The sequence below is a fragment of the Ciconia boyciana genome, chromosome 15, assembly GCF_034638445.1.
Source record: "Ciconia boyciana chromosome 15, ASM3463844v1, whole genome shotgun sequence".
Taxonomy (NCBI): domain Eukaryota; kingdom Metazoa; phylum Chordata; class Aves; order Ciconiiformes; family Ciconiidae; genus Ciconia; species Ciconia boyciana.
Genome location: NC_132948.1, coordinates 15,707,173 through 15,734,844, shown reverse-complemented (window position 1 = coordinate 15,734,844; position 27,672 = coordinate 15,707,173). Strand labels below are relative to the sequence as shown.

The 27,672-nt window shown below is 39.2% G+C and overlaps 1 protein-coding gene across 3 annotated transcripts in view; it reads right to left on the bottom strand.

Moving 5' to 3' along the window:
• Positions 1-24,740, bottom strand: part of TXNRD2 (thioredoxin reductase 2) — a 37,121-nt gene extending 12,381 nt beyond the window's left edge. Inside the window, exons 1-12 of one of the 3 annotated variants that reach the window (XR_012045203.1) lie at positions 24,434-24,634; positions 23,177-23,242; positions 22,410-22,466; positions 21,630-21,774; positions 21,238-21,312; positions 20,319-20,397; positions 19,215-19,277; positions 18,618-18,688; positions 13,847-13,866; positions 13,373-13,464; positions 10,642-10,812; positions 1,811-1,947 (exon numbers count right to left, since the gene is read on the bottom strand). Coding sequence is in view for 2 of the 3 variants with exons in the window: in XM_072879716.1 (XP_072735817.1) it covers positions 1,811-1,947; positions 10,638-10,812; positions 13,373-13,464; positions 13,847-13,866; positions 18,618-18,688; positions 19,215-19,277; positions 20,319-20,397; positions 21,238-21,312; positions 21,630-21,774; positions 22,410-22,466; positions 23,177-23,242; positions 24,434-24,509 (1,056 nt within the window). In the remaining variant the exon portion in view is untranslated. Of the gene's footprint in view, positions 1-1,810; positions 1,948-10,637; positions 10,813-13,372; positions 13,465-13,846; positions 13,867-18,617; positions 18,689-19,214; positions 19,278-20,318; positions 20,398-21,237; positions 21,313-21,629; positions 21,775-22,409; positions 22,467-23,176; positions 23,243-24,433 lie in introns of all 3 variants that reach the window. The other 2 variants (XM_072879717.1, XM_072879716.1) reach the window with 2 other exon arrangements.
• Positions 24,741-27,672: the final 2,932 nt, after the last annotated feature.

Here is a 27,672-nt window from a genome sequence, read left to right as displayed (position 1 = left end):
AAGGGCAGAAGACAAAAAGCACCCAAAAGGAAATGACTTGCACAAAATAACACTGCGGATTGGCAGTAAAATGAGCAACAGAATCTAAGGCCCTGCCAGCATTGCCTCTAACAACTGCTTCTTGGATGAGATTAAAAAGAAAAGTTTGGAAAGCAGGAGGCCCAACCAAGGCATATATCAGGGACAAGCAGGTGTAGGAGGTCATTGTGAGCCGAAAGAGGACCTCAGGAAATATCCCAGAGCAAGAAGTGACAAGTACAGAGGGAACCTGTCCGTGAAGTGAGAAGAAAGGAGAGGAACTGTACATAATCCCAAAGCTGTGAGTGACTGGACAGAGAAGCTGTGGAGAGGGGGTGGGGGGGGGTGGGGGGGGGAGGAGAAATAGCTGAGCAGGAAAGAGTTTTAACACCGTTTAAAAGGAAATGGCAAGTCATTCGCATGAAGATGGAGACAGACAGGAAGAAACACATGTCTACATAGAGGGGAAGAGGTCAGGAATGGTCAGCAGATTTATGAGATTTAAGTGTCTCTGGCAGTTCCAGAGTCCAGTCAGAAATTTGCAGGGCTATTCCCAAGACATCATGTAACCTGTTACATCTCTTCAAAAACTCAGAGCACCTGTAGGTTTTATAAATTTGAGAGACCTTTTAAACAAGATTTTAAACATGGCAGAATGAGAAATCTTTTCAAGGTCTCTGAAATTATACTATATATGGTGTTTGGATATTGCTACAATATTTCGATTTACCAGACTTTTAAAACAGATGCCTTCACTATATCAAAAACAATTTTGATAGGAAGGCACGTGCTCAATTCCATTAAGTTCAACAACAGCTGAGAGAATTTGGATCTTGCAATGCCCAGCCTCTATATTCTACATATTGCCCAAATTTTTCAGGAACAGCAGGCAGCTGATGAAAACATCCTCCTGTAACCGTAGAGTTTGGAATCCAGACAAACATTATTTTTTATGAAGACAACGTATTTGAAAATGCCCAACTTATACTAGATACTCTGAGCTCTTCTGTAAACTGAAAATTGAGGGATTGAAAGTATTTGAGTGCACTTTGATCAGGACAAGACATTCTTGTCATAGATAACTGTAGATTATCAATAGCACTGCATTAAGGCCACAGAATTCTGGTTTTGCATCTATAATAAGTAAATTATTTTGCTTAAGTTATAATGTCCCCTCCTTTAAAAAAAACAACCAAAACACACCTCATGTTTACTTGGCATAATCATTCACAAATCATCAACAGAAGTCAAATGCATTTAGTATTTGCAGCAATTACTTTCTCTTATTCTAGAGGAAGATACTTTTGTCAGAAGCATTTTGTGTCAGGGAGCAGAAATGCTATCTTGTGACTAGTCTCAATTAAACTCCAAAATACTAAAAATGGAATTACAGAACTTGTCACGGTCATTCCCAGTAAGTGTATTCAATGCCAGAAGGTAAGAACTGCTTTCACATAGCATTCACAGGCAGTATGAAGTCGTATGTCTGAAGTGATAAAAACATTACTAGAAAGATAACTGAAGTGATAAAGACATTATTATTAGCCTCTGACCAATGATGCATTCCCTGATAACCATCAGTAATAACCTCTAATGCTGAGATACTTCACAAGATCCATGTGAAGGAAATTACTGACCCAGGTGGCTGGCATAAACACTACAGCTCTGCAAAATGAAAAAGAGCAAAACACTAAGATATAAGCTAGAGCATGACGACATCTGGGGGCTAGTTATTAGTCAGGAACAAAGTTGGCTTCCTGTTATTGTAAAACAGTTTATGTAGACTCAGTACCTCTGTTATGTCTCCAACTGCATAAATGTGAGGAACAGAAGTAGCTTCACTGGCATCAACAATGATCTTTCCAGTTTCAGAATTAGTTTTCACTCCAACTGTCTCCAAATTGAGAGTTTCGGTGTCAGGGGCTCGGCCTTAAGGGAAAAAAAAAAAAGAAATTAAACTAAAAACTATGGGAAAACTTCAGCAGTGTTAATCTAAAAAGCTGGCATCCTCCACTGTAGGTTTCCAAGAACTTTGTGCTATTTGATAGTCCAAGTAGAAACATGACAAAACTTATCTCATACTGAAAAAGCTGTAAGGGTGGAAAGTATGGATATGAATTTCTTTGTGAAAGGAGCTCTATTACTATTGCCTTTGCTCAGACCATTTCAGAGAAAGTTACCCTTTAAAAATGTACAGGACAACATCCACTGCAAAAAGTGTAAAAACCACATGGCTTACTATTTATTGCACATTCTAAATTCAGTTTCCTAATGTAACATGAATATATATATATAATAACTAAGCAACTTCTACACTGAAAATTTCCAATAAACATTAACCGAATGGCACTCAATATTAACAAACAGCCTGTTGTGCACACTTGTGGATAAAAATTATTAATAATGCTGTTCAATGTGAAACATTCCTGACGTCCTCTTTTCTTGTTATCCAATACATTTATCTTTAAGCTTTTTTAGTTCCCTCAACTTGAATGAAAAAGTTTACCAACTTTGCTCTCAAGTCCTTAATGCCGAGTTATTTAGCTCAAACTCTGTATTTGAGCTATTTCTGTAGAGTTTAGAAACACTATTCCCAGAGTTTAGAAACACTGGGATTTTAAATGGATTTAAAACCAAATGAGGCAAATTCTACCAAGCCTAGATTTTATTACAGCTTCCTCTTCCAATGATTTTAAATTATCTCATCTTTAAAAAAGTATTTTTGTAGTGTTTTCTACATAGAGTTACCACTTAGACCACCGAAGTCTTGATAACATTACACCGAGCTTTCTATACAGTATCTAACAAAGCAATTCCTGACCCAGAAATTGGAATCTTAAATCCTATCCAATTTTTCAAATGTATTTGAAGGTTAATAAGTATAGTGAAATTATCAGGTACTCCCCAAATTTGTAGGGACACACAGAATCACATAGGAAAAGATTACTCGAATATATCCAAATGACGGAAATTTTATGACATTGCATCCATTTTTAAAGGCTATAAATGAATATGGATATATCTACCTCTACATATATAGGTCTCCTTTGCGTGAGTCATGATTTTGTGTTTGATGTTAATACAGAGCTATAGCAAAACAAAATGAAAAGGGAAATGTGTTTTCATTACAAAAACAAGCTCTTTGATGTTAATGTAGGAAATTATTAAACAAAAGGAAAACCTGGCTTGTCAATACAGACCTAATTATATGTAAACACGATTCACTGCTTTATACATCTGCCATATAGCCAGGCCCCCCAAACAATGTCACATCTGAATGCCTCTGTAAAGACTTCTGTGTATTAATTTCATCTGGTGAAACCAACACTTCCTCTGGGAGTACTGACTGAAGCTGTCGGCACTTGGCTATCTGTCTGTCTTCCCTTCTGTTGTCCCCATGGGATGTTGATCTGCTGTTCCTTCTCTGCCCCTGCTCCCCAGTCCTGATGCTATCAGGCAACAAAAATAATAAACCTCCAGGACCTTATCTTGGCTCGGATGTGAAACAACTTCCTACCGTTGTATTTCTTTGTGTATTGAGAGTAAAGCCTGGATATTCTGCAAATGGACAACTAATGGGGTTTTCTAGTTTCCCCTTTTTCCTGCCAGGCAGAGCCAAGAGAAAGCTTAGCACGCAATGGCAGGCACTGAAAGAGGAAAAAAAAAGAAAAACTGTCAATAGTCATTTAAAGACCTGTGACAACAACAGCTCAGTTTATCAAGTCTGCAGGATAACACTTAACCTTTCGATTCCAGTCTATTTTAACATGTGTACAGCTTGGTATTAATAGCTAAGAGTTATAAAAAAAAAAGTGTTGCTACTCATAGTGAAATTTCTCTCTCAACTTTACTGCCTAAATATTATTTCTGAAAGCAAAACCAAAACTTTAAAAAACAGAACTGAAGCTTTATTGGCCTTTAGCACCATGCTGGCTCACCTCCATATGCCAGAATTACACTTACTGATCTTGCTTCACCTCAAATTCAGTAGCTTAGGTTCATGATTATCCAATGTGTCTTGGTAAGTTTTAATGTCAAATTCGGGAAATTCTGATATTTCGCAACATTCACTTATGTGTATTATAGAATCAGTTCTCACCATTTCTCAGGAGTATTGGATCAGAAGGACATTTGTTTCATACCCATAACTCCTAAGTTTTTTACATGAAAGAAAGCATGAGTTTACAGCTTATTTCTAAGATCCAGAGGGCAATACAAAACTATACCAAATCCTACCAGGCACGCAACACAGAGATGGCCACCCTGCCTCTCCTTCCCCCTAAAGCCAGCACATGTGCTTTTAGTTTGAAGATGTCCACTGCCCTGAAACTGCCACAGAACAAGGAGTGTATGATTGTATAAGACACGAGACTAGATTTAGCTTTTATTCAAAACAGCAAGATACTATGCCAGACATCTAGAAGAAAGGTGCCAATTCAAGCCTGATCCTTAAAAAGGTTACCTGCCTCCTGCACTTTTAATACCACATCATAATCTCATCTTTAACAGACCCATACAATAACCACATAGCTGTGAAAACCACACAGATCCCTGCTTTCAGGGCCTGCCCCCATTCACTTTTAACTTTAAAAGAAAAAACAGCCTTTTGATCTGTTTTTGTGAAATCTAACAACATGGCTTCCTAAGGGGGCTGCCAGCCAGCTTAGCTACAGAGAGTGACAAGAGACTGGTTAAAGCACCCATCTTGGGTACATGCTAGGCTGGTTATATTGTGATGTGGCATTTCCGTCTCATCATCTGCTGAGGGACTCAGGTAATCACACTTGCACACACAATAAGGGGAAAGCAGTATCAGGCTTCTGTGACCTTCAGGTGCAGGACCTTCAATGGTGGAGACTGAAGCAGCTAAACTGAGAAGAAACCATAGGAACATGCATAGTCAAGTAAGTAGCAGCAGTAAATGAGTGACAGCATACTCTTGCATACAGTAAGATTTCCCAGGGTGATAAAGGTGCAGCTGACAGCAGAATTTTATAATGGGTATTCTGCAGTTTCTTAGACAACACAAGCTGGAATGTCTGTTTGCCCCCCAACCCAAACTACAGCCCGCCGAGCATTTTATTATCAAGCATGATACTGCAGATGGCCACTGTGAGGATACTGCAGGGTGACAGGATGGTTCTTCTGGCATAAAACTTAGGCCCAATAGTCTTCTCCACTTCTTCCCTATACATTGGCATTTTGACACATCACTTCATAACTTTACCCAACCCGACCTCAGTTTGACCTTAATCAAAATCTCGTCTGTGTTCCCAGTCTTGGTACTCTCTCATCTTGTTCTGGGTGCCTGACACACTCCTCAGATTACTTTCAAGACCATTACCCTTTCCTCCTTCAAATCCCTCCTCAAAACCCACAAGGCATTCACTAAAACATAGCCAGCCATTATGACTAATAAAGACCAATTCAGTGTAACTAATGTTCAGATTACAAGAAAATATTGACTACAGTAAGATTAACTAAGGTAAAAAAAAAGTCTAGAACCCTTACCACATTGATTGCAGCACACACCAATTTTACAATGATGTTTTTGAACATTTCATTCATTACTGATAAACTTTCAGCATGCCTGCCACAATTTGAAAAAAATCTGACTCTTAGTCAGTGCTAGGGAAGTAACTGGTTCTTTGCCAAGTCTGCTAAGCTGTACTATTTCTTGTAGCATTGACTAGTAATACTTATTACACAGAGGAGTCACCTCAGCAGAAAGCCTGTGGCAGCCACGGTGCAATCAGTAAACACCCAGGCATCACCATCCCCTGCACATCTGAAATTACCTGCGTCTGGAGACATGTTGCTTTGGTCCTACCCAAAAAACAACAACAAAAAAAGCAACTCCAAGTGACATGCAACCAAATGAAAACCTTACAGCATGGGACAGACTTCTAACAATTCTATTTGTTTTGTTCTCAAGGTCCTGTACGAGGTAAAGTGGGCTGGAAACATTTTCTGAGAAGAAAGCTACAGTTCACCTTCACATTAATTCTCCCACACTAAGCTTGCTTTAACCCAAGGTTTTGTACACCCTTAAAGGATGGCTCTGCAGTCTCAAAAACCAGTACCCAACCACCATTCCCAAGTGAGGTCATTGGCTTCAATCTTCTAGACACTCATGGGTGAACAGAACCTGTATTCTGTAGAAAATGTCACAGTAATTATACTGGTTTCACAAAATTACTGTGGAACGTTTTCCACCATTTAAAAAATTTTTTTATACCACCATTCAGGTAAAGGCTAGCCATCACCTATCAGCTCAAACAGCACCTTATAGTTCTGAATCCAAAATGTTCTCTCGCAGGTTAGAGGCATAGCCTAGCATCTAACTCTTCCTCAACATGAAGAAGTGATTTTTGTAGTTACTAGCTGGTAAAATAAGTAGCATAAAATAAGAGTTACACTCAAGGTTTATGGGTGGGTTAAACTAAGGAGGAAAAAGTACCATCCAGGCCTCTTTCAATGCAAACAAATTACTAGCACATTAAAAATAGCCCTGTTGAATAAAGTCTGACTGAATGTCAATAAAACTAGATATTGGGAAAAAAACTAAAAGCACTGATGTAATGGGAATGATAATTTTCATTAGGACTGCAAAAACCACATCTTACCAAGACAATAATGAATTAAAATTAATGAGAAAGAGACACGGGAAGTTCAGAACAAAGACCCAGAGCCTCAGCAAACCACATCACATTAGCACTAACAGTTTTCTGAGATCAACCAAGATGCATTATTTTTCACTGAATAGTTCAAAGGTTAAAAACTGGATGGCAAGATTTTGTTTGCAAAACGAATCTAAAGCCCATCCCCTTTTCTACAGGGGCTGGCAGAGATATGCTCACAGGAGATCACAGCAATATTTTACCATGTGGGACTTTTCAAAAAAAATCTCCAAACAAAATTTCTGTTTTCTTAGTTAATGCAAACTGATTTGGTTGTAAGACTTGAAGAAAACTACTATAAAAAGAAAAGTTATGTACTTAACCCTTTCTTGATATTGAACAGCGAGGATCTTATTTTACTGCACTACAAAAAAATCTGCCAAACATCCAGTCTGACACAAAGGACAATATGCTTGATAGCACATGATGTGCAACACCTGAGACCTGTTCAGCTTTACACTGAGCTAAAGCTATAATTCCTTTTTATAGCAATTAAGATATTATTTCAAAGACACAGTGGCTTTCCTCTAAGCTTATGAATGCAAAGGAACTTGAGAATGGTTGTTCCACTGCTCTCATCAGGGAGAAGACTCTTTTTGTAAAGCTAAACTTAAAATCTGCTGCTGGTCATTGCTCTTTCTGTTAACATTTTACTAGCACACTACCTCACTTTCTCTGTCAACTAATTCCAGGATATTTTGTCAACACCTGCTTAGTTTAATCATCAATTCAGTATTGCTCCTCAACACAGTAAGACCCCATTAGGTATGTAGTAACTCAGTGTCTTTTTAAGGACTTTGTGAATAATCAAATTCCAGTTACAGCAGTGATCTTTTGCCATCTATTGCAAATTCAAATGGAAATACTACTCACCAATTCCTTTTATGTATTAGATGTGTTGCAACTGCAGCATCCAATCCTCAGGTTTCAGTCCTCCAATAGCTGAAATAAACCCACTCCACAAAGCTTGAGCTCCTGCAACTTTGCCCTGCAGCTCAGCAGTTGCATTTGTTTATAAAGGTGTCGATCTCTACCCTTTTCTCTGGATGAAGACCCTATGTTCAATCTGTACATGCACACACTTACCATTGCTTTGTAGCTCAGGTATACTAGGCACCTAACATACAAATTGTTTTTGTGTCCTTAAGGGCAGGGGGAATACTACATAATATTAAAAGTTTATTGGTTCCATATTGAATGAAAAAAAATCTCAAAAGCTTATCGTTTCAGGAGAATTGTCACAAAAGCAGAAGACAGAGCACTAGTAAATGACAGAAGGACATTACAGGACTAGACAGGCAGAATCAAATAAAGGTCAAGAAATAGCTGTTTCACTGATCTGGAATATAACAGTATAGTCACTCAGCAAGGTAACACAGGCCCATAACAGTTACCTACAAAAGCTTTGGATTGAAATCCTTAAGTTACATTAAAAGGTATCAAAATGATACTTTTTTTGCCTCAACTATTTTGACTGGTTCAAAAAAGCTGCTGGAAAAGCAAAGAGAGCATTGGGCCTGCTTTTACTGGTTTATCCATACAAGCAGAAAATTACACATTCCAAAAGATAAACAAAACTCTTCATAGAAACACAATGTCAATTTTTTTCAAAGGGCCTACATTAAGAGAAAATACTGTAGCTTACCAAACTCAAACTATGTCCTGCTGTCAGTAAATACTTCTAACATTATTCATAAAATCCTACTAAAATTCCACTATGTGCTTACAAAAATTAAGGAAATATTTACTATAATTCAGGCTACAATTAGTTAACAATAGCAGCTGCTTTTTAACTAACTCTACAAGCTGACTTTCTTCAATCAATATTGTAGCTGGCACATCTGCAGACAGGAAATCCTCAACACTACCATGTTTCCCAGCCTATTATCTGAGACACCTGGTGTGGGTGTGTTGATACAGAGCAAAACAATGAATCATACCGACTGCACATCAATTAACCAGCTTTAACTGTTAATGTGTTTAATCCTTAAGGGTGGAGTGCCAATTTGAACACTAAAAAAAAAAAGTCAACACAAAAACCCCAAACCCTCAAACCGTTCATTTTGCAGTTTCTAAATATGGATTGTAACTCAAATCTATGACAAAAATTATAATACATGTAGTTCCTCTGTATCAAAATAGTGGAGTCACATTACAACTGAATTGCAATAGTACATCATGCAACCTTATTCCATTATAATTAACACCAAACTAAGGTTTTTTTCATATTATTTCAATGTAATAGCTCTTTTTTCCATCTTTGACAAAAGTAAACAAATTGACTTGACATTTCACAGGTATGACTCCACCTCAGTGTACTTTTACCAGAAAGCTTGAGAAAAATCAAATATGGCATTTAGAAACCCACTTTTTGGAAACATTTTCATCTCACCTCATGAATATTATTCTACAGTTTTCAGGATTGTCACATCTCCAGATAGCATGACCTTTTTTGCTCTTGGCAAGCACTAGTGTCTTTGATTGGTTCTGGTGAGCATAATCCATTATTATAGGCTGCTTCCACAATTTATAGAAACCCATTACACTTCCAAGAGAACAGCAATCACAGGAAGTGAAAGAAAATGTTTGTCACAACACACAACCTGCTCTCTGTTTGGGGTATTAGGAAGATATAAAGCTGACTTAACCAGGGGAAAGGAACAACAGGACAACAGATTTAGTCGACTGGGCAAAACACAAAATGCTGTAAATGATCTGTTCCTGTTTCCTGTAATGGATCTATTGTACAACCACAATAATTTAACTTTATCTGTTATCAACAAATGAAAGAGTAACGCTTCCCCACTACTCTAAAACAGTAGTGTCGGATAAAAGGAATAGCATAAAAATGAAGTAGTTAAAGGAATTGCTAAAGCTGCTAGTAAAACTGATTGTTCCTCTGCATCAAAACAGATTTCTTGGGCAGTAAGTTTAAGCCTATTTACTTTGTTCGCCAGATATCACCTGCTTGCCAAATATCACTATTACCTTTAGCCGTCCATTATTTATTTAGAATTCCAGATATTCACAAAGCTTTATAAGCACAGAAGACAAGAGGTCTATTCTGGTGGGCATGCAGTCCCTCTGAACCAATACAGCAACTGAGGGCCAACTCGTAACAGCAACAAACGAGCAGCTTGGGGAGGCAACGCAGAAAGAGTATTTTCGTTCCTGTGGGCTGGAGCCTTGTACCATACATCATTTAGTGTGTTAATCCTTACAAGAAGTAACATTTGACTCAAAGGAGGCAAAAACCAGATTTAATTCCCATTTCTGGTGATTATGCTCATAGCCATTTGTCACAAAATTCTTTTAAACTGACTTACTCTGACTTAGGCATCATATGTCAGTTCCAAGGGGTCTGAGATATGTGAAAGTTCCTAAACAGATTTCAAAAAGCTCTAAAGTTCCAAGGTTCCCTGCAATGAGCTCAGATTTTTAGGGACAATTCCTCCTCTTTCTCCGAATTGAATGATGGCTGCAGTAACAAACTTAAGCAGCACAGTTTAGAAAAATTCCTAGAAGAAATGGTAGCCTCTTGAGCAGGATAAATAGGAACCTGTAGTGAATAGCTTCATGAATAAGTCAAGAGTATGGACTTAGAGAACACCACCTGCACCACAGAGGTCGCTGGAATTCATGCTCTCACCCTCTAGTAAATGTGAGGAAGACTAAATGATCTCCCATTTATTGCAGCTCATGCAAAAGTAGTTACCACGGATTTCTTCCATTCACTGTAAGTTTAATGTGCTTTTAGACTGTAAGTGAACAAGTCAGGCATGCAAGAAAAGAATTTAAAAAACCTATAAATGTTTAGGTCACTAAATATTTAATATAAACAAAAAGGAGGAGGCTGTTTGGCCCCTTACAACATGATGAGGGGACTTCATTTTCAGAATGGAAAGCATTGCAAATAGATGTTAAGATAACCAAGTTTACCTACTGCCCACATCACTGTGTCAAAGGAATCAGTTTCTTCTGTGCCCAGATCAGTATTTTTCCAGGTGACTTGCAATTTGTTACTGTCCAATTTTTCAACTTTGGTTGGAAAGCATCTCTTTAAAAATTTTGTGCCGTAAGATTCCATGTGCTCAGTTACTAAAGATGCCATTTGCTGTTGAGAAGGGGAAAAAAAAAAATTATTCTTAGATATATGACCTTTTTAATGTAAAACGCTCCTTCAGCTGTCTTCATGAAAAATCCAGTAAATACACTGTGCATTTCAAACATTCTTTGTCACTTAGTTACTGTGCATTGTCAACACATGATAATATATTGAGCCACTATGACCTGCAACTCCATTCCAAGAGGCACCTACATCTGAATATTCAAATTATTTTCAAAAAAGTAAAATAGTATATGAATAAAATGGTTACTTTTAAATCATGTGATGCTTATACAAAAATAGCATCTAGAGCATACTCAATTTAACATTACCATAATTACCATTTTCTGGCAGCTTGATGAGAATTAAATACTTTCATAAAGCTAAGGAAGAAAAATATTTCCCTTTGCCATGACACCTGTCATTTCTCTGCAATGACTATGAATCACTAAGGTTTCCTGGAAAGTTCTACTACAAAAAGGAAATAATGCTTTTGTCCTAAGAGCCTGTTTGAAATAATGCCACACCACAGTCAAGTAGTAAAGCGTTGCATTGACAGGTTTATCCAAAGATGTCATTGCTCTTGACTGCAGTAATTCTGGTTGCACTTTGCCAAAGAATATGTTTATTACTTAAAGGATATTATCACAAAACCACTCACACGGAACAACTACATGCAAGCTCTCGGCTTACAAAACTTTATTTCCCAAGTTAATATTAACTAATATGAAGGCAACAGCAGGGTTATATCTCTTCGGAAACATGATAGCTTACTAACCAGTTTCCATCAGACTCAGCGTGGCTACAGACTGAACATGACTATTTTATCTCTATTAATACTTTCTTAACTTTGAAATGTCCATAGTGCTCTTCCTGCCTACAAAGGATCAAGTTCTCAGAGAAAGCCCTACTGTAAGTGTTATACGAAGTGCCACACACACACACTCTCTTAACACTATTCCCTGCTCGCTCAGATCTCATGCTGTTACAGGTGTAGATTTCTTCAATGATGAGTGCAAATCCCAAGGCACATTCTTATACAATGTTTTGCAAACTCTGGTACACATACCACTAGTTTTAAGGAAGCCACTTCAAAGTGGGACTGGCTGGCATGCGACCAGGAGCTGTCACTACCTGCAGTGGTACTTGTCACTGCTGCTTCTAACAGCAATACTCCCTCCTCAAAAACACATGAAAATAATTTTCCTACACACTGTGTGTGCAAAGAAGTTCTTAAAAACAAGCCCATAGTTCTATCACTCTTTCATCAACTTTGGCCTGTAAATGTTTTACACTATTGCAATTAAGCATTAAAAAAAAAATCCTAATTCATGAAACCAGGAATAATTAAGTTAACGGGCATTCATTCCCATTCTGAAAACACTGTTTTCAAGTGATTAACACGACACAGTCTTGGTTCTTAAGGCTGACATTTTCCGAAGTTATTTGCCCAGGAAAAAATTTGTTGGAAATTTCAAAGAAAAAGTTCACTGCACATGTGAGTGAAAACCCAGAACTCTCTCACTATTTTAAGAATGCTGCAGAAACTTTTCCTTCAAAGTAGTGTTAGCATCAAATCTTGAAGGGACAGAAGATTCACAATCACCTTTGACATACTCTCCCTACAGATCTAGGGACCAAAAGGACTATCAGGCCATCAAAGAGATCATCTAACCTGTAGAACAGAGCCTACAAACTCACATTCAAGTAACACCTTTACTGGATCCAATAACTTGTCTTTAACCTAAACCTGCTATAGTACCTTCTATTGCTTCTTTAAGCAGTTATACTTTTTACACAAATCCTATATAAAACCTTTTTTTGTTGTTGTTGTCTTTTCTCGTTGTTATTTCTAATTGCTTTTATTCTCTTCATACAGGAATGGGTTTCTGGCCAAAACTGTTTTCTGTTTTGTCAGCACAATCATGACCACTTATACTTTTAAATAAAACTCCTCAAAATCTTTCTCAATTTTGAAACACAGTTTTTTCTCTTTAGATTTCCCTGCCTGACAGTTTTTGCTTTTAATTTTCTCCAGCTTGGGGTTGATAGTTCCACTGAAATCACTATATTTTTTTTTACCTAGTTATAACTGCCACTGTTTTGAAAGTGGTAAGGTCAAGATTTCCAATTGCTATGTCATTACAAACTTTCAGCTTCATGATTTATTTATATTCATCATAATGAACTCCACATTGAACTACTTCATGTTAAGTCCAATAATTTATTTTTAAAATCATTATCTGTAACTCCTAGAAATTCAGGATTATTTTAAAGAGATTGTCTAATGTTTTTAGCGGTGGCATAAATCCCTCCCCTGCTTCCCAACCTTTTCAATCTTGTTTTCAGTTAAGCAGGAGGAAAAAAAAAGATTCACTTTTCTGAGTACAGTATCAAGAGATATGATAGGAATACGAGAGCTAATATTTATCTAGTTTCTCTTCAGAAAGCACATACTAGGAAATGTTTGGAGAAGCCAACGACACTTTTTCTTTAGGCAACAAAAATAATCAAATATACTTTTTAATACATTTGATATATAAGGAGATGTAAGATATTCCGTACTCACCTGATCAAACCCACGAAGCGGGATACTTCTCATCATGACTGTAGTGTCCAATCCAATGCCTGTTAGAAATCCAGCACACTCAAGTGAAACATCTGGTAAAGCATCAGTTAAGGAAATATAAACAATATTTTCATATAAATGCAATATAAAAGGGTAGTATACAAGCGTGCTTTTGACCTAGAGATATCAAGTTCTCCTCACACAGACAACATCTTTAGCTTGCTTTTGTTGCATAGAACAAAACTCCAAAGCCTTAGAATATTTTCCTCATAGATAACATTGTTTTTAAGATCCTGAGAATTTATCCTCAGCTGACCTTAATTCCCATGATGCTACTGTACAGAAAGCTATTACTATTCTATTACCAACTCAACTACAGGGCATGAGTGAAGGTATTCTGAAAATTGAGCTTTCACAGGAAAGACAGCTATGCCGCTTATAATCATAAATCATCACAGCTTTTTCAAAGGATACAGCTGGCTCCAACAACCAACCTGTTACATAAAAAGAAAAAAAGAATAAAGCAGTGGAATGAGCATGTGCATATTTCTGCACAACCAAAAAATTATTTTCTGAAGTATGTATAGTTACAAAATTACAGGATTGAGGAGTGGATCTGATGTTGTTAGATGGGAAGAAAGAGCGTGGCTTGTCAACTCCAACAAAGACAATACTATAACATATGGGCTTATTTTATTAACAGAATAAAAAAAGAACAGGCTTATAAGACATAAGGAATTGTTTTTATATTGTAAAGAGACATTTAAACACATACTCTGAAAGACAAAGTGAAGAAAGCCATGAAAAACTCAGAGAAACTAGCGAGGTTAAGAGGCATCACAAATATTTCAATTGTGTTCTATGAGGTACCCTGGTTGGAAACATCTGGAGTGGACACTGACAGGTTTTTCCCCCAGTGCCTATTGCTACTGATGCCTCATCTTTAGAGGGCCTCTCAGCACCATTGCCTCTGAGACAGCAGGCAACATATAAACATACAGACATGCAGCAGTCTTGTGAGAACTCAAGTACATCTCAACATTTCTAGAGGTATCTTAATTACTAAATATATATTTTTTATTATTTTTTAAAAAACTTAAAAATCAGAAATCACAATCAGAAGTTAAGCATGTTTGAAGTTCATCATCTTCCTATCAAGTAGATTACAGTTCCCAATATAAGATTTTATTAATTGCTAAATTTCATTGATTTATAACCACCTGCTTTTTCATCATCTTATTTATCCAAATGCCAAATATTTGCCCTGTCTTTATAAGTTTGTGTACGCAGTTATAGAAAATCCGTTTAATAGATTTACCTAGACTAGTATTTACCAAATACATCCATTTCAGATCTTAAATAAAACTCCAGCACCCATCTCTCCCCATATTTCGCACCCTTTCAACCAAGAATATCACTAAAGTTGTCCATCAACACTTTTGATGAGGTGTATCAGCTCTCCAGCACAGCAGTTTCCATGCCTGTCCCCAGATGCCCTACACACTGCAGCAGTCCTCTCTCTTCTGACCATATCCTCAGTTCCCTACATCTGCTGGGTACACAAAAGGCAGAATGCTCAGTCACTGTTCCGGAGGTAAAAGGGGGTCCAACCAGCCAGTCACTGCCACGCGGCTGCTGGACAGGCTGCACTCACATTCCTTTGCTGTTCACGTGTTATGTGGACTTGTTAAAATCTCACAGTTTGGAGATGCATTCCACATAATATTTCTACTTACAACAAAGTCTTTTGTTAAGTTTTTGAATTAGGAAAAAAAGCACCATTAGGGATCAAAATTTCTAGTTACTATGGGAACAGTGTAGAATGTTAGGCTCTTTCTGACGATGATTTTCATCTATGGAAACACATGCTTTATAAAGAACTTTCATCCCCAAGCTTTATAAAGAACTTCTCATCAAAAAACAACACCACAAAAACACAACACTCAGAACCCACTTGAATATTTGGTACATTTTTTCTGTTTATTTTGGGCATTTTTTTAAAGCAGGTCTCTCTCATACTGCCATATTCAGAAGTTAAAAAAATAACTTTGGATTTTGGGGTATGGAAGAAGTAGTTTGCTAACTGCGTTTTGGAAAGGTAGACATTTTAGAAATTTACTTTAAAAACTCAAAATACAAACTTACATAATCACCGAGTTTAAATAGGTTATTTAAAGTTAGGAGGATAAGCAAGGAAGCATAAGCGTTATAAGCATAAGTCACAGAACCTTATCATATTCTTTTACCCATATCCAACCTTGTTTGACTGTTTTGATGAAGATAAGATTTAGAAACACAAATGACAATGCCAGCAGAGAGAACAGTTGCATGGAAATAATCCATTAAAGTAAAGACCTTTTCCCTCAGCAGCTGTGCCTCCATTAATTAAAAAACTCTAAGCAACAAAGCAAAACTATTTTGACAAAACATGCTCTGAACAGGTAAAAATTTGAAGTAGTCAGATCACAGGAAGGAACACATTTGAAATATCAACCCATGGCCTACACGTCCCATGCCGTTTCATATTCCACATTTTGCTTGATTCCTGACCAAAGTAGTATATGCTAATATGGTGCTTCACGAAATAAACATAAGCCCTTAAATCCATGCAAAACCACACACAAACTGAAGGCTAACACGAAGTGGTGCATGCATTGCAGACTCTTTATAAGGATGTATCATTCATCAATTTTAACTAAAATTTACAAAGCAATGATCCCCCCTCCACTCTGTTACCAGGAAAATGACTGGCATACACAGAAATATGTTTCATAGAAGGACATCAACCACCATAGAAAATTAAAATATTTTACATGTGAACATGTATGGCAACTAAAAACAAATGTTAGAGGCATGATAGAGCTCTGCAGACAGCAAATTTGGCTTCTCTTTTTGGCCCTGCCACTGACTAGCCACAAATCTGTAGGAAAGTTACTCTTCCACCATACTGCAAGAGAGAAACAAAGTCCAATACTTGGAAAGCTCTTCATACAGTCTATCCTATGCTAAGAGTGCAGAGCAAAACAGTAGGTGAAAGAGTAGCTTGTGGCCTATACCTTACCCTAAACCAATCTGCACCATCTCCCAGTTCTAACAGAGATGCTTTTAAACTTCCAAAAAGTGCAGACGTGGGGGCTGCTGTTCAGTGAGCTCCAGGGATTGCAGAGTCAGTACAACACATGTTTTCTCACAAAAGACCCTAGATATCATCTATCTATCCTACAATAAAAACATACAGCTTCTGAAGGTGTACAGAGAACAGGTTACCTTTACAGAGGTAAAGAGATTAAAATCTGCTAGTCTGGGTTTTATGTTTGACATAAAATTTAACACAGTGGGAAACAATTTTTTCCAGCATTAGGGCATTTGATTCATCTGTGAATGGATGATCACCCCTCTTTTAGCATGTAGCTCCTGGGAAGTGCTGCAAAAAGCCACATGCTGCCCATAAAGAAATACCTACTGGAGAGTCACAGGGAATAGAATGAGAACATCTCTAATTTGGGCATATGTTTACTCTTCTTTTTCATTAGATGAAAAATAGATGCCAGCTGGCACTAATTCATAGTATCAGCAGCACATTATTCACAATTTCTTCTATAAAGTAGAGGGTTCCTGGGCATTGTCAGTGTCTAATAGAAAAGTTAAGAAAGCAGAACCTAACCTCCTTCACACCTGCTCAATCTCTCACTCATTCTGAACATATTGCAAGACATCTTTTCTAATTCACTCTGCCAAAACCCTTAATCTCAGTAGCGAGAATTTCTTCACAATGTTTGTATATCTAAGGGACTTTTAAGTTGGTTAACGGTTTGCTTTTTCTTTTTTTTTTTTTTTTTTAAATATGAATAACTGCAGGACTGACAGTTCTGTAACCCCCAGGCACGTAATTTGTAGTTGAGATATGTACATTTGGAGAGGGAGAAAAGAAAGAATAAGTACAACACAGCTCAGACTAAAAACAAAAGGTGTTAAACTGAACCTTGGGAATATTTATAATAGAAACAAATCCGACAGAAACAAACCTTTAACAACTCCCTCCTTCATTTGCCAGGACACAGCCTGATAAAGCACAGAAATGCTACTGTAGCCCCTGCAGGCTTATTTTGACTAAATCTCAGGAATGCAACATATAAACAGTAGACTCCCACATTACACTGTTACAACTTGCATTAGCAGCAACTGGATGAAAGCCACATTTTCACAGAAAAATCTTGCAAGGATAAATCTTATGTTTAGTTTTTGTGTGGGGTTTTGGTGTTTTTGTTTTGTTTTTTTTTAAACAATTTCCTCACATAAATCATGCTCTCAAAATTCAAGAGGTGACTGATATACTACAAACAACAGCAAATTTACTTTCTTTTTTAAAGTGTACCAAGGAGCCTTATTTATCTATTTGACGTTTAGCTTAATACAGTGCATTTTTTATATTAGAAAGTCACAGCCATGAATGGCAGCTCTGTTTTCTTTCAAAACACCAGTATTATAGTTTCAAGTCTCTTTCTTATATATACTTTGCTTTTTCTAGAATTGCTCAATAGAGAAAAGAAAAAAATAGTATTATCTGACTTTCATGCTAGCAAATGTGCATTTCCTATCACAATTATTTGCATCAGGAAATTGTTCTGTAGCACAATGGTGACTCAGACTCTTACTGTGCTATGTCCTGTAAAAAACAAAGACTATGGCATTTCAGTATTTCCATTAAAAACAATTTTTTAGTATTTCAGTTAAACAAGAGCTCCCAAAGCATAAGAAAAGGCAAAAGTAACCCAATTGTCTCATCATATTTTCTTTTGTTATCAGAACTGCCACCACTTAAGAGAACATAAAATTATGTTGGAGTTTCTTTCCTAATCAAAGAGCAATTTCACATATACCCGTAGCAAAGAATAGGGACAGTACAGCCTTCGTTTAAGTTTATGCTGCCCTCTTGTGACTTCCATGTATAATTGCTAGAGCAAACAAGTCACCTTAACCTAAGATGGTGAAAATTCATATTTAATTTGATTTTAGAAGGGAATTTCATAAGTGGGGGAGGGGGGGGAAATCTATTAGTTAGTAGGTTGTAGTACTAATAAAGGTTAGTAGTGTGATGTTGACACATAGCAAAATAAATTCTCAGAAGGAAAACAGAAGGACAGAAAAATTGGTGTATAAAAGGCAATTTTAAACATTTTTCACCTTCCCATAAAGAAACAGTATGAATGCCAGCATCTGTTAAAGCCATGGTAAGGTAACTCACGTTTTTCCAGGAGATTCTTTTAACCAGAATAGATCATCACTTGTGATTCCATACTCCAGTGCACCTGCAATCTATGAACACACAGGTAAGATCTTGAATCTACAACGCAAGTACCGGCAGCAAAGAAAGCTAATAGCAGCTTGGGTTGTATTAGCTGAAGTATAGCCAGTAGACCAAGGGGAATATATCTGGGGTTGCCCAGATACATTATCCAGTCTCCATCTTTGGAGATTTTCAAAACCAGACCGCAAAAAGCCCTCAGCAACATGATCTGACCTCACAGCTGACTCAATAGCTGACCCCAACCTCCTTGAGCAGGATGTCGAACTAGATGACCTCTAGAGATCCCTTCCAACCAGAATTACCCTACAGCTCTAAGCAACATCAACATACTAAATTGATGCAAATTGTTTTCTACAGAAATGTTTTTCTGAAAAGCCTGTGCTTTATATAAAAGACAATTTTTCACATGACACAAGTACAAAAATCTCTCATGTGTTACTTTATATTTACATTCTTTGTTCTCCAAACATTCATTATTACCTGCAACAAAACCAGTAAAGCCATTGGAGTTGTCAGATGGCAAGTGTAACTTACATGCGTAGGATATTTTGGTCTTCCTCCAGTAGCAATGACAATATTCTCTGCAGTAACAATAGTCTACAAACAAACAAAAAAAAACCCAAACCCAAGCATTTGAAATCCTTTTATCTGGCTTTAGATTTTATCTATGTACAAATGAGTGATAAATGAGAAAGCTGGCACTACCATCTGCTATTTATATGACATAATAATCAGCAATGCATTAAAAAAAGGATGGAGATAAAAGAAACTGATACACGGAGGAGTTTCTCCTACACATTCTCTATCAGTTTTTGTTTTAATATTAAGCCTGCAACTGTTCCTATACTGGACAAGAGTCTGACGACTACTTGGAAGCAACAGCTGTGCACAAATGGCAGCTTTTTAAAATCAATTTTTGCTTAGGACAAAATACACAGAGATCACAGCAAGTGAATTCTGTCTCTAAGGTCTGGAGTTAAGCTACCTCAAAAGTGGCATGTTTTTAGAAAATGCTAGGCATCTACCCCCAAAAACTTTTGCTCTCTCAAGCTGATATTAACCAGTAACATTATATAATTATCCTCAAAAAGGTATTAAAAATGCATGTTCAGTCTCTTGTTAAATATGCAGAAATGGCCACCATTCTGTTACATGACCCAGTTGCTCAAAGCTGTGCATTCAGTATAATTGCCTCCCACACACAATTTTGTATTAGAAAGCTAAGCACCCTTACAATTTATCTGAAGGAGGAAAACATCTCAGACTGATCTAATGCCCAGAGCAATAAGGAGATGTTGGTCCTCTTTACATCTCTGTAAGCATCTATCAAAGCAGTATGACTCTGACAAAAAAAAAAAATTAAAAAAAAATAAAAATCTTTTGTCTCAGCATTTCCATCTGCAAAGAAAAAGTAACGGCATCTGACACATTAGAGGCTGGTGACTCAGTAGACAACAGTCAAGTTCATAAATGCCTTCTCTAGGTGGAAAATGCAAATCTCCCTCACCAAAACGACACTGGATACCTAAAGCAATTTGCAAAAGTACAATCTAGCTCACAGTTGACCTGAAAACCAGCACATGAAGACCTGAAATGTTTGAAGTGAATGATACTGCAGAAATCAGCACAGCAGCTCACCTCTTTACCTGCTTTTGTTAAACCACGGATTGTATGCGGATCAGAAAAACTCCCTCTCATGTTGAAATATTTCACCTTCCTGTACAGAAGAAAACAGCAACATAAATGCACACTTAATGAAGAATAGGAATGAAATACAACCAGCTACTTTTTCCACATCTGAAGTGCTAAAAAGGATAGCAAACAGGCATAGAAAAGTAAAAGGAAGAAAGCATCTCATTTAATAGGATTGTTTGCAGCTCTGTCACATAATTTAAGTAATTTAATTCTTGTGTCACAGTTAACTCCCCTATACAGTAGAGTACCTAACCTTGTAACATGCTTTGCGATCGGGTTACTGACCTCCACAAATGATACATTTTCCACTAGCCATAGCATTACTATTACTATCTATAACTATGCTCTCATTTGAGAGCATACAAAAGTGACTCAGCAGGAGTCACGAGACTAGTACCTGTTAAATTATGTATTAATATAATTTCTTTATAAAAGGAACTGCATGCTGAAAAACTTGGAACCATTTCTGCACTGCAAGCAAAAAAATTGGCTGCTCTAGTATAGTGTTATCTGTGGGCTCGTATGGCATATAAATTTGGGTGGACAAGCTTGAAATTATCTCAAGAAACCCTGACTACTTCGTATTAATGCAAAACCTCTCCAGATTAAAGAGAGCATTCCCTGATCACTGCACTGTTAGAAAGCTTTCACGTATGGTCATTTTCAACCACTATTTTCCAGAAAAGAAAACGGGGGGGGAAATCACTTACATTGGCAAGGGCACTTACAGTCCTGAGAAGAAAGGACTTACAAACTCAAAATACTAGCTCTAATGAGAAACTCCAAAGGCAATTCAGCAATTCTACAAGGAGAAGAGCTCCTCGACTGTGGGAAGAAAGACAAACTTCAGAGTCTTATTTACTTGTCTTGTAGTTGCACTCTGTGTCCCCAGTTCAAGGATTTCACATAATTCTGAACAGCTTGTGCCATCACAGACCTGTCACAAAACAAGAAACTGAACATGAAGTCATCACATTACAAATTCAGATTATGCAACTCAAAGATACAGGCCATTGCTAGAAATTAGGAATGTTCTACAGTACTTTTTGTTATGAAAGTAAATTATCAAGTCCAAATCAACATAATATCTGCCCTGATAAACCAGTAAATACAGTTTTGTGTTTTAAACAAGGAGCAGTCTAAAAAGCTTCATGCAAAATTCACTTCCCCAACTGTACCCAAATAAACATCATCTGGGAAACAGTTGTTACGCATTTGCAGCACATAGGAGTGGATATAGGCAATAATCTTCACCAGGTATGATGAACAGGTTGGGCTATATTCCAGCCATAGTGTTGGGCATCTTTAAGGGCACTGCCTAAAAGGGCTGCTTGATGCATAAGCTTCTTAGGAATGCAGCCAACATTCACACAAGTTCCACCAAGTCCCCATTTGGTTCCTTGGAAAAAGTAAAAAAAAAGTAAATGCATCAGGTTAGTGCAACTTAATGCAATTGGGTTACTTAGAGAATTAGATTGTTCATGCAATTAGTTAAAAAGTTCTGAAACAACACACAGTTTACTATCTCCTACAGATCAGTTTCTAACTCTGCTTATATTCATTTGTTTTGATAAAAAATATCTCTACCTATTTTTCTTCTAAAATTCAAACCATCTCAAGATGTTTCTCAGAGCTCTGAAGAGCACCAGTTACTACCCATTCACATTTGCTTATTTGCATTTGCAGATCTTATTTTACATATTGTACATGAAGAGCCTCAACATGATGCGATTCATAATTTTTAGAAATTGTAAATGACATTTTGACAGAGACATTCTCACATATTTAAGTCCAAAGGCTACTACAAATGGTAGCATCAAGCACTGCTAACAACCTTAATGTGCAGGGGAAGCAGGCAGAACTGGGACATCATTGGAGAGAATGAGCAGTACAGCAAGCTGGGCTTAAGGACTTTTACTACAAGCAAAGCAGGCAGTGTGGCTTTGGCCACTTTGCTACCTGCAGCAAGCTGCTCACCTAGGCAACCGTTTTATACACATGTCCAAATATTATCCTAGTATTTCTCTTCCATACCTTGTGGAGAAGGTTCCACATAATCCAAAACAGCCACTTTCCTTCCAAACTGAGCAGCTTTAAACAAAAAGCAATACAAGGTATTTAGAGGAGGGAGAAACCCACAAACCTAAACATTTTTAGTAGCACAGGTACAGATTAAGAGTACATGCGATGACGGCTGGTGGTTTATACTGTCTAACTCAAGATGCCAGACTAGGGACCCAGGCTGCCTATGTAGTCAGCAGATTCTCCAGAAGGCACTTAATAACCCAGACTAGAGCCACCAGCTTCCACCAACCCTAAAAATGCAATATGACCCCAAATGAGACGTTTAAGAACCCTGTGGGCTGTTGAGCGTGTTACATTGAGTTACAAAGGGGCAAGGTTCTCTACAGCAGTTAAACAGTTCTTGGAAACAGTCTGAAGGGACTGTTGTTTCAACACATAAATAAGAAACAGTATAATTTTAAAAATACAGTATCTATGGAGGGACTCACAGTATTTTACAATAACAGTGAAATAAAAGCTTATTAGATCCTCCCATGACAAAAAAAGAAATATTTTTTAAAAGGTTAACAGGAAAGCCAAACAAGATCACCCCACCTGAGGGTGTGAATTAATTTGCAGATTAACTGTATAGAGCTGAGTTAATGATTAATGTGCAGGGACTGAAGTATACTATGTTTCTTAAAAAGCTTTAGCATTATCAGTAACACTTCTCTTAGTTTCCATAAACACCACTTAAGAAAAAAAACCCCTTTTGTTAGTTATTTAAACATACAAACCTTGTTTTGCACAAGCAAGACCTCCAGACCCTCCACCAATTACCAGAAGATCATACTCATTCTTTCCTGTGAAGAGGACGTGAAAAAAGAAGGAAAAGAAACAGGCAAGGAGGAAGAGGTATGTAAGAAGGTAAGTATCAAAAAGTACACTATTTTTTACAATTGATGATTGCTAATTTGGGTTTTCTTTACTTTACTAGAGCACTGTGTTTTTTCATTGTCCCAAAGCATTCTCCAAAAATTGTTAAACTATCTAGTCTGGTTTTGTGAATGAAATACAGAGAATAAAGGAATCCAAAAGAAGTAAGGAAATGGATTAGATTTTTACACTATGTCCCAAGGAGCCCCTTCTGCATGATTAGACAGTTGCAACTGGGATCTAGTATGGGACTTCTGTCTCTGCATTACAGCAGCAAGCTCTATACATAGATTTTTTCAGCAGGGTCACCTTATCAGACTCGCAAAGCTTCAGCTGCAATGTAAGGCTTGCAGGAGTGTGGGGGGGCAGTCAGAGGGAAGCTAGCCCCTTCTGCCACCTCAGCCTCCCCACAGATCAGCCCGGTCTCCCAGAGCAGTTTTGAAGTGGCAGAAGCCCACAGGTGAGCAATAACTCGTTTCTTAGCAAGGGCATCAGGGCAACCCCTGCTTTCAGAGAGCTGCCAGCGGTTCAGGGAGGACAGCCGAGGCCTGCAGCATCCCCACACCAGCTGTGCCACCACAGGGGTGGGGGACTTCTCTCAGCAGTTCAGAGTGGGCAGTCAGACTGGGAAGGCTGATAAACCCCGGTCGTTGGAGTTAAGCCTAGAGGAAAGGCTTGGCTGGCCTCTCGGGCCGCCCCGGTACCTCTCCAGAAAGCCGCACCGCAGGGGTGCAGGAGGCCTTGCCCACTTCGCAGCCACCCGCGGCCCGGGGACTCCCTCAGCAACTCAGGGGCCGAGGGACGGGCTCCGAGAGAGGCACTGGGGCAGGGGTGGCTCTGAAAGCCGTTACGGATGGAGGCAGCCCGCCACCCTCCCCGCCTCGGCCGCTGAGGGAGAAGAGCGGCGCCTCCGGGGGGGGGCGGGCAGCCTCCGGTCCCCGCAGCGGTCGCTTAGGTAAGGCGCCCGCGGGCCTCTCCCCGCCGCGCGGCTGGTGGGAAGGGCTCGGGGAACCCTCCCCAGGCGCTCTCGGCGTCAGGAGGAGAGGGCAGCCCGCTTCCCACGAGGAGAGGCGGAGGGGCGGCCTCTGCCAGGCCCGAGCCCAGCGGGCACCCCGTACCTGAGAGGACTCGTACCGTACGGCACAGCCCCGACACTCCCAGGAGACGCTCCCGCCTCCGCCACAGCGCCGCCATGCCGTACGGCAAAGGGCCTCCGCGCCGCGCCAGGACCCCTGCGAGGTGGCTGAGCAGCGCCTGAGCGGAGGGCGGCGACGCCGGGTCGGTGAGGGCGGCGAGGGGCGGCGATCGCCGCGCGGGCCGCCGCGTCGCGGGTGCGAGCACGACGCCCGCCCTGCGCAGACCTGAGGGGAGGCGGCCGCCTCCCTCCCGGAGAGAGCGCTCGCCCTGCGCCCGGAGCTGCCGCTGCGGAGCCGCGCGAGGCCTTTTTAGAAGGCGGGCACAGACTCTGGCGTTAGAGAAGCGCGTTTGCGTTAAAATCAGACGTATTGGAAGGGAAAAAACCCCTCGCTTTGCTTGACTGGCTTCCCCCCGAGATGCTGCTGCAAAAGGGGTTCCGGGAAGGCGTTTTGGGAAAGAAGAGGAACACGACGACTACCCAGAACCTTCACCGACATTCAGAGCCCTGTTTTTTCCCCTCTGAAACCGCACCCCCCTTTGTAACAGACACGGTGAGAGGTGGGCTGTCACAGCCCCTTCCTCAGGTGCAGCGCCCAGGCTGAAAATTCAAAACCTCTGAGAAGGTGGTTTGAGTAAAGCCTCTCCCTTCCACGAGGTATTACATGCAATGCACGGTGTTGTTTCAGGATCCTGTGGCTAAGGTATATTCAGCATTGAGAGCAGGCGCTAGGGACTCAGGTCTGAGAGAAGAGGGCTTCCTCAACCAAAATGGCGGGGCTGGGCCCGTGCTACACAGGTCAGTGAACTAGACCAGCGCGAACAGCTTTAACACATGGTTTAACTGTGGTGGTACAGATGTCTGCACAGGACGACCTGACGGAGCACCTCCGATGCTTCACAGCCTGCGGCAGCGTTTTCTGTCCCTGTGCCCCATGCCAGCTGTTGATTAAACAAGGGCGATGCTGCTGACCTACTTCAGATGGGAGTTGTGAGTTATTAATGCATGTAATGTGTTCTGGCAGCCTAAGGTAAAAGGCCTCAAAGTAGGCATTGATTAAAACAATAACAGGGAACAAAGTCTTTCTCGTTCAGAAGTGCTCGCTATTGGCCTTTACTGAAGCACAGTAGTGACCCTGCCTGCTGCTGTATGTAGTGGGTCGTATGTGATAAACACCACCATAGCCAAATGAGCGTTTTGGACAAAGAATCAGCCGCTTTTTCTTGGGGAGAAGGAGCTGGCGACAGAAAACAGTTCTAGGCAGTCATGGTTCAGCTGTCTCCGGAGCAAGGGCCTGGCTCACAAGGGGGCAGCATCCAACCGTTTTGTTTCAGAAACCGTCAATTGTCTGGTCCATAGTTGAGGAGAAATGGCAGGAAATTAAAAATACTCAGAGTTTTGTAGAACTAACATCACCTCCAGTGTAGGTCTGATTAATTTTTTTCACTCCATTAATGTATGAAAATACTTGAAACAGGAATTACTGTCACTTTAGTAAATGGATTGATGACTTGTCTGGTATCACTGCTGTTAAAAAAACCAAAAGGCAAAAGCCCTCTCTCTTGCCTCCTGCAGCACTAATCAATAAATCACTAGAAGCACTCTTACCTACTGCAGCAGCAGTAGAAAGACATGACTAGAGTGTACCGAGAGGTCTTTGAATTAAAGAAACCTCAAGCATATTCAGATATTAATCTTTTATGCTCTTCAGGTATATGCATGCAAAGTTGTTTCATCTCTTCATTTTAGCCACTATTCTGAATTGAATGAGGCAGTGTTGAGCATATGCTCTTCGCACAGCATTTAGTTCAGACGCATAGGATCAAGGGGAGAATTAAATCTCCCCAAACGCAAAACAAGTTTATGTGAAGAAATGTTCCTGCAGCATTATGCTATTTTGCTAATAAGGAAAGGCCTTAAATGTAGCAAAGGTGTTGATAGAAAACATTACCTTTAAACAGCACCTACAGTGGAAATTTAGGAAAGAATTGATGATAAATTTGGAGTAATGCTTCTAAACTCTTTTAAGGATAGGATCTTGGCTGAGTGCCCATTATTACAGCCACATCGTACACTCGCATTACTGATTGCTTTCATTATTTTAGATTCTAAGTGAACCACAGCCTACGCAGCAGTGGTGAGATTGTAGCTTCTTTTAGATGTTTGTGTGTTCCTAAACATATCAGCACACACTCTCTCTTTTCTAGCTTGGAAGTGAGTCAGTTGCTTTCACATGGCATCCTCCTTAAGTCATCTGGGAACCAGAATTATCCCTAGCTGCTGCTGCTGTGCCGCTGGCGGACGATGTGAAGCTGGGGTGTCACCAGCCCTCTGGCTGTATCTCACAGCTAATGATAAAGCACTGTGCAGTTCCACAGGCTGAGGCTTTCCCATCAGGACCGCCATCTTCAGAAGAAAGTACAAAGTCTGTGTAATGCCACTCTGCTCGTTCTTGCACGTTCTCACAAGCTTGATCACTGAGACCGATAGAGGTAAATATCAGCAACGAGGAGTGGGTTTTGCCCATGGTCACAATATCAATAAGAGGAGCAGCCGCTGATATTTGCTGCAGTCAGCACGGAGCAGGTGTGTCTGCGCTACCCTTCAAAAATCTTTCTCCAGGACCAGAGACAGATTCTGTTTGTCAGGTGTGGTTTCTAATGTGTCTTTGGCTCATCTCCCATAGCTTTCTACTCTCTTATTTTAATTCTTTTGTGGTTAGCATTAAGCTGATCAGAATAATTAGTGTTATACATTTGTTTACACACATATATAATATATATCTTAATTTCTTTTAAGAAAGCAAGCATTAAGTCCTTTGGTGGCAAATACATTCTAGTATCAGGAATCATTTACATGAAGCATTGTGATTCTGGGGTGAAAGCGTATTTTTTCAAAATTTGGGATTAAAAAAAAATTCTTACAAGATAGCTATCAGACCTAACATCATATTTCCACAGAATTTTGTCAGTTGTAGCTAGTCATATTTAAAGTCATAAATTAACTTAATAGATTAGATGTGGTTTGGTTTATTTCCAGGGGAAGATGTTTATTCTATGTACTATAAACAGTGTGGTATTAAAAGGGCAAAGGAAACACCATTGTAATACGTTTCAGAAATGTATATAAATGCATTCAACAAAAGTAGGGGTTTTGTAAGGCGTGAATTGGTTCTGCTAACAGGCAGACTTTCTCCTTTTGAATTTATTGTAAGGACAGCTT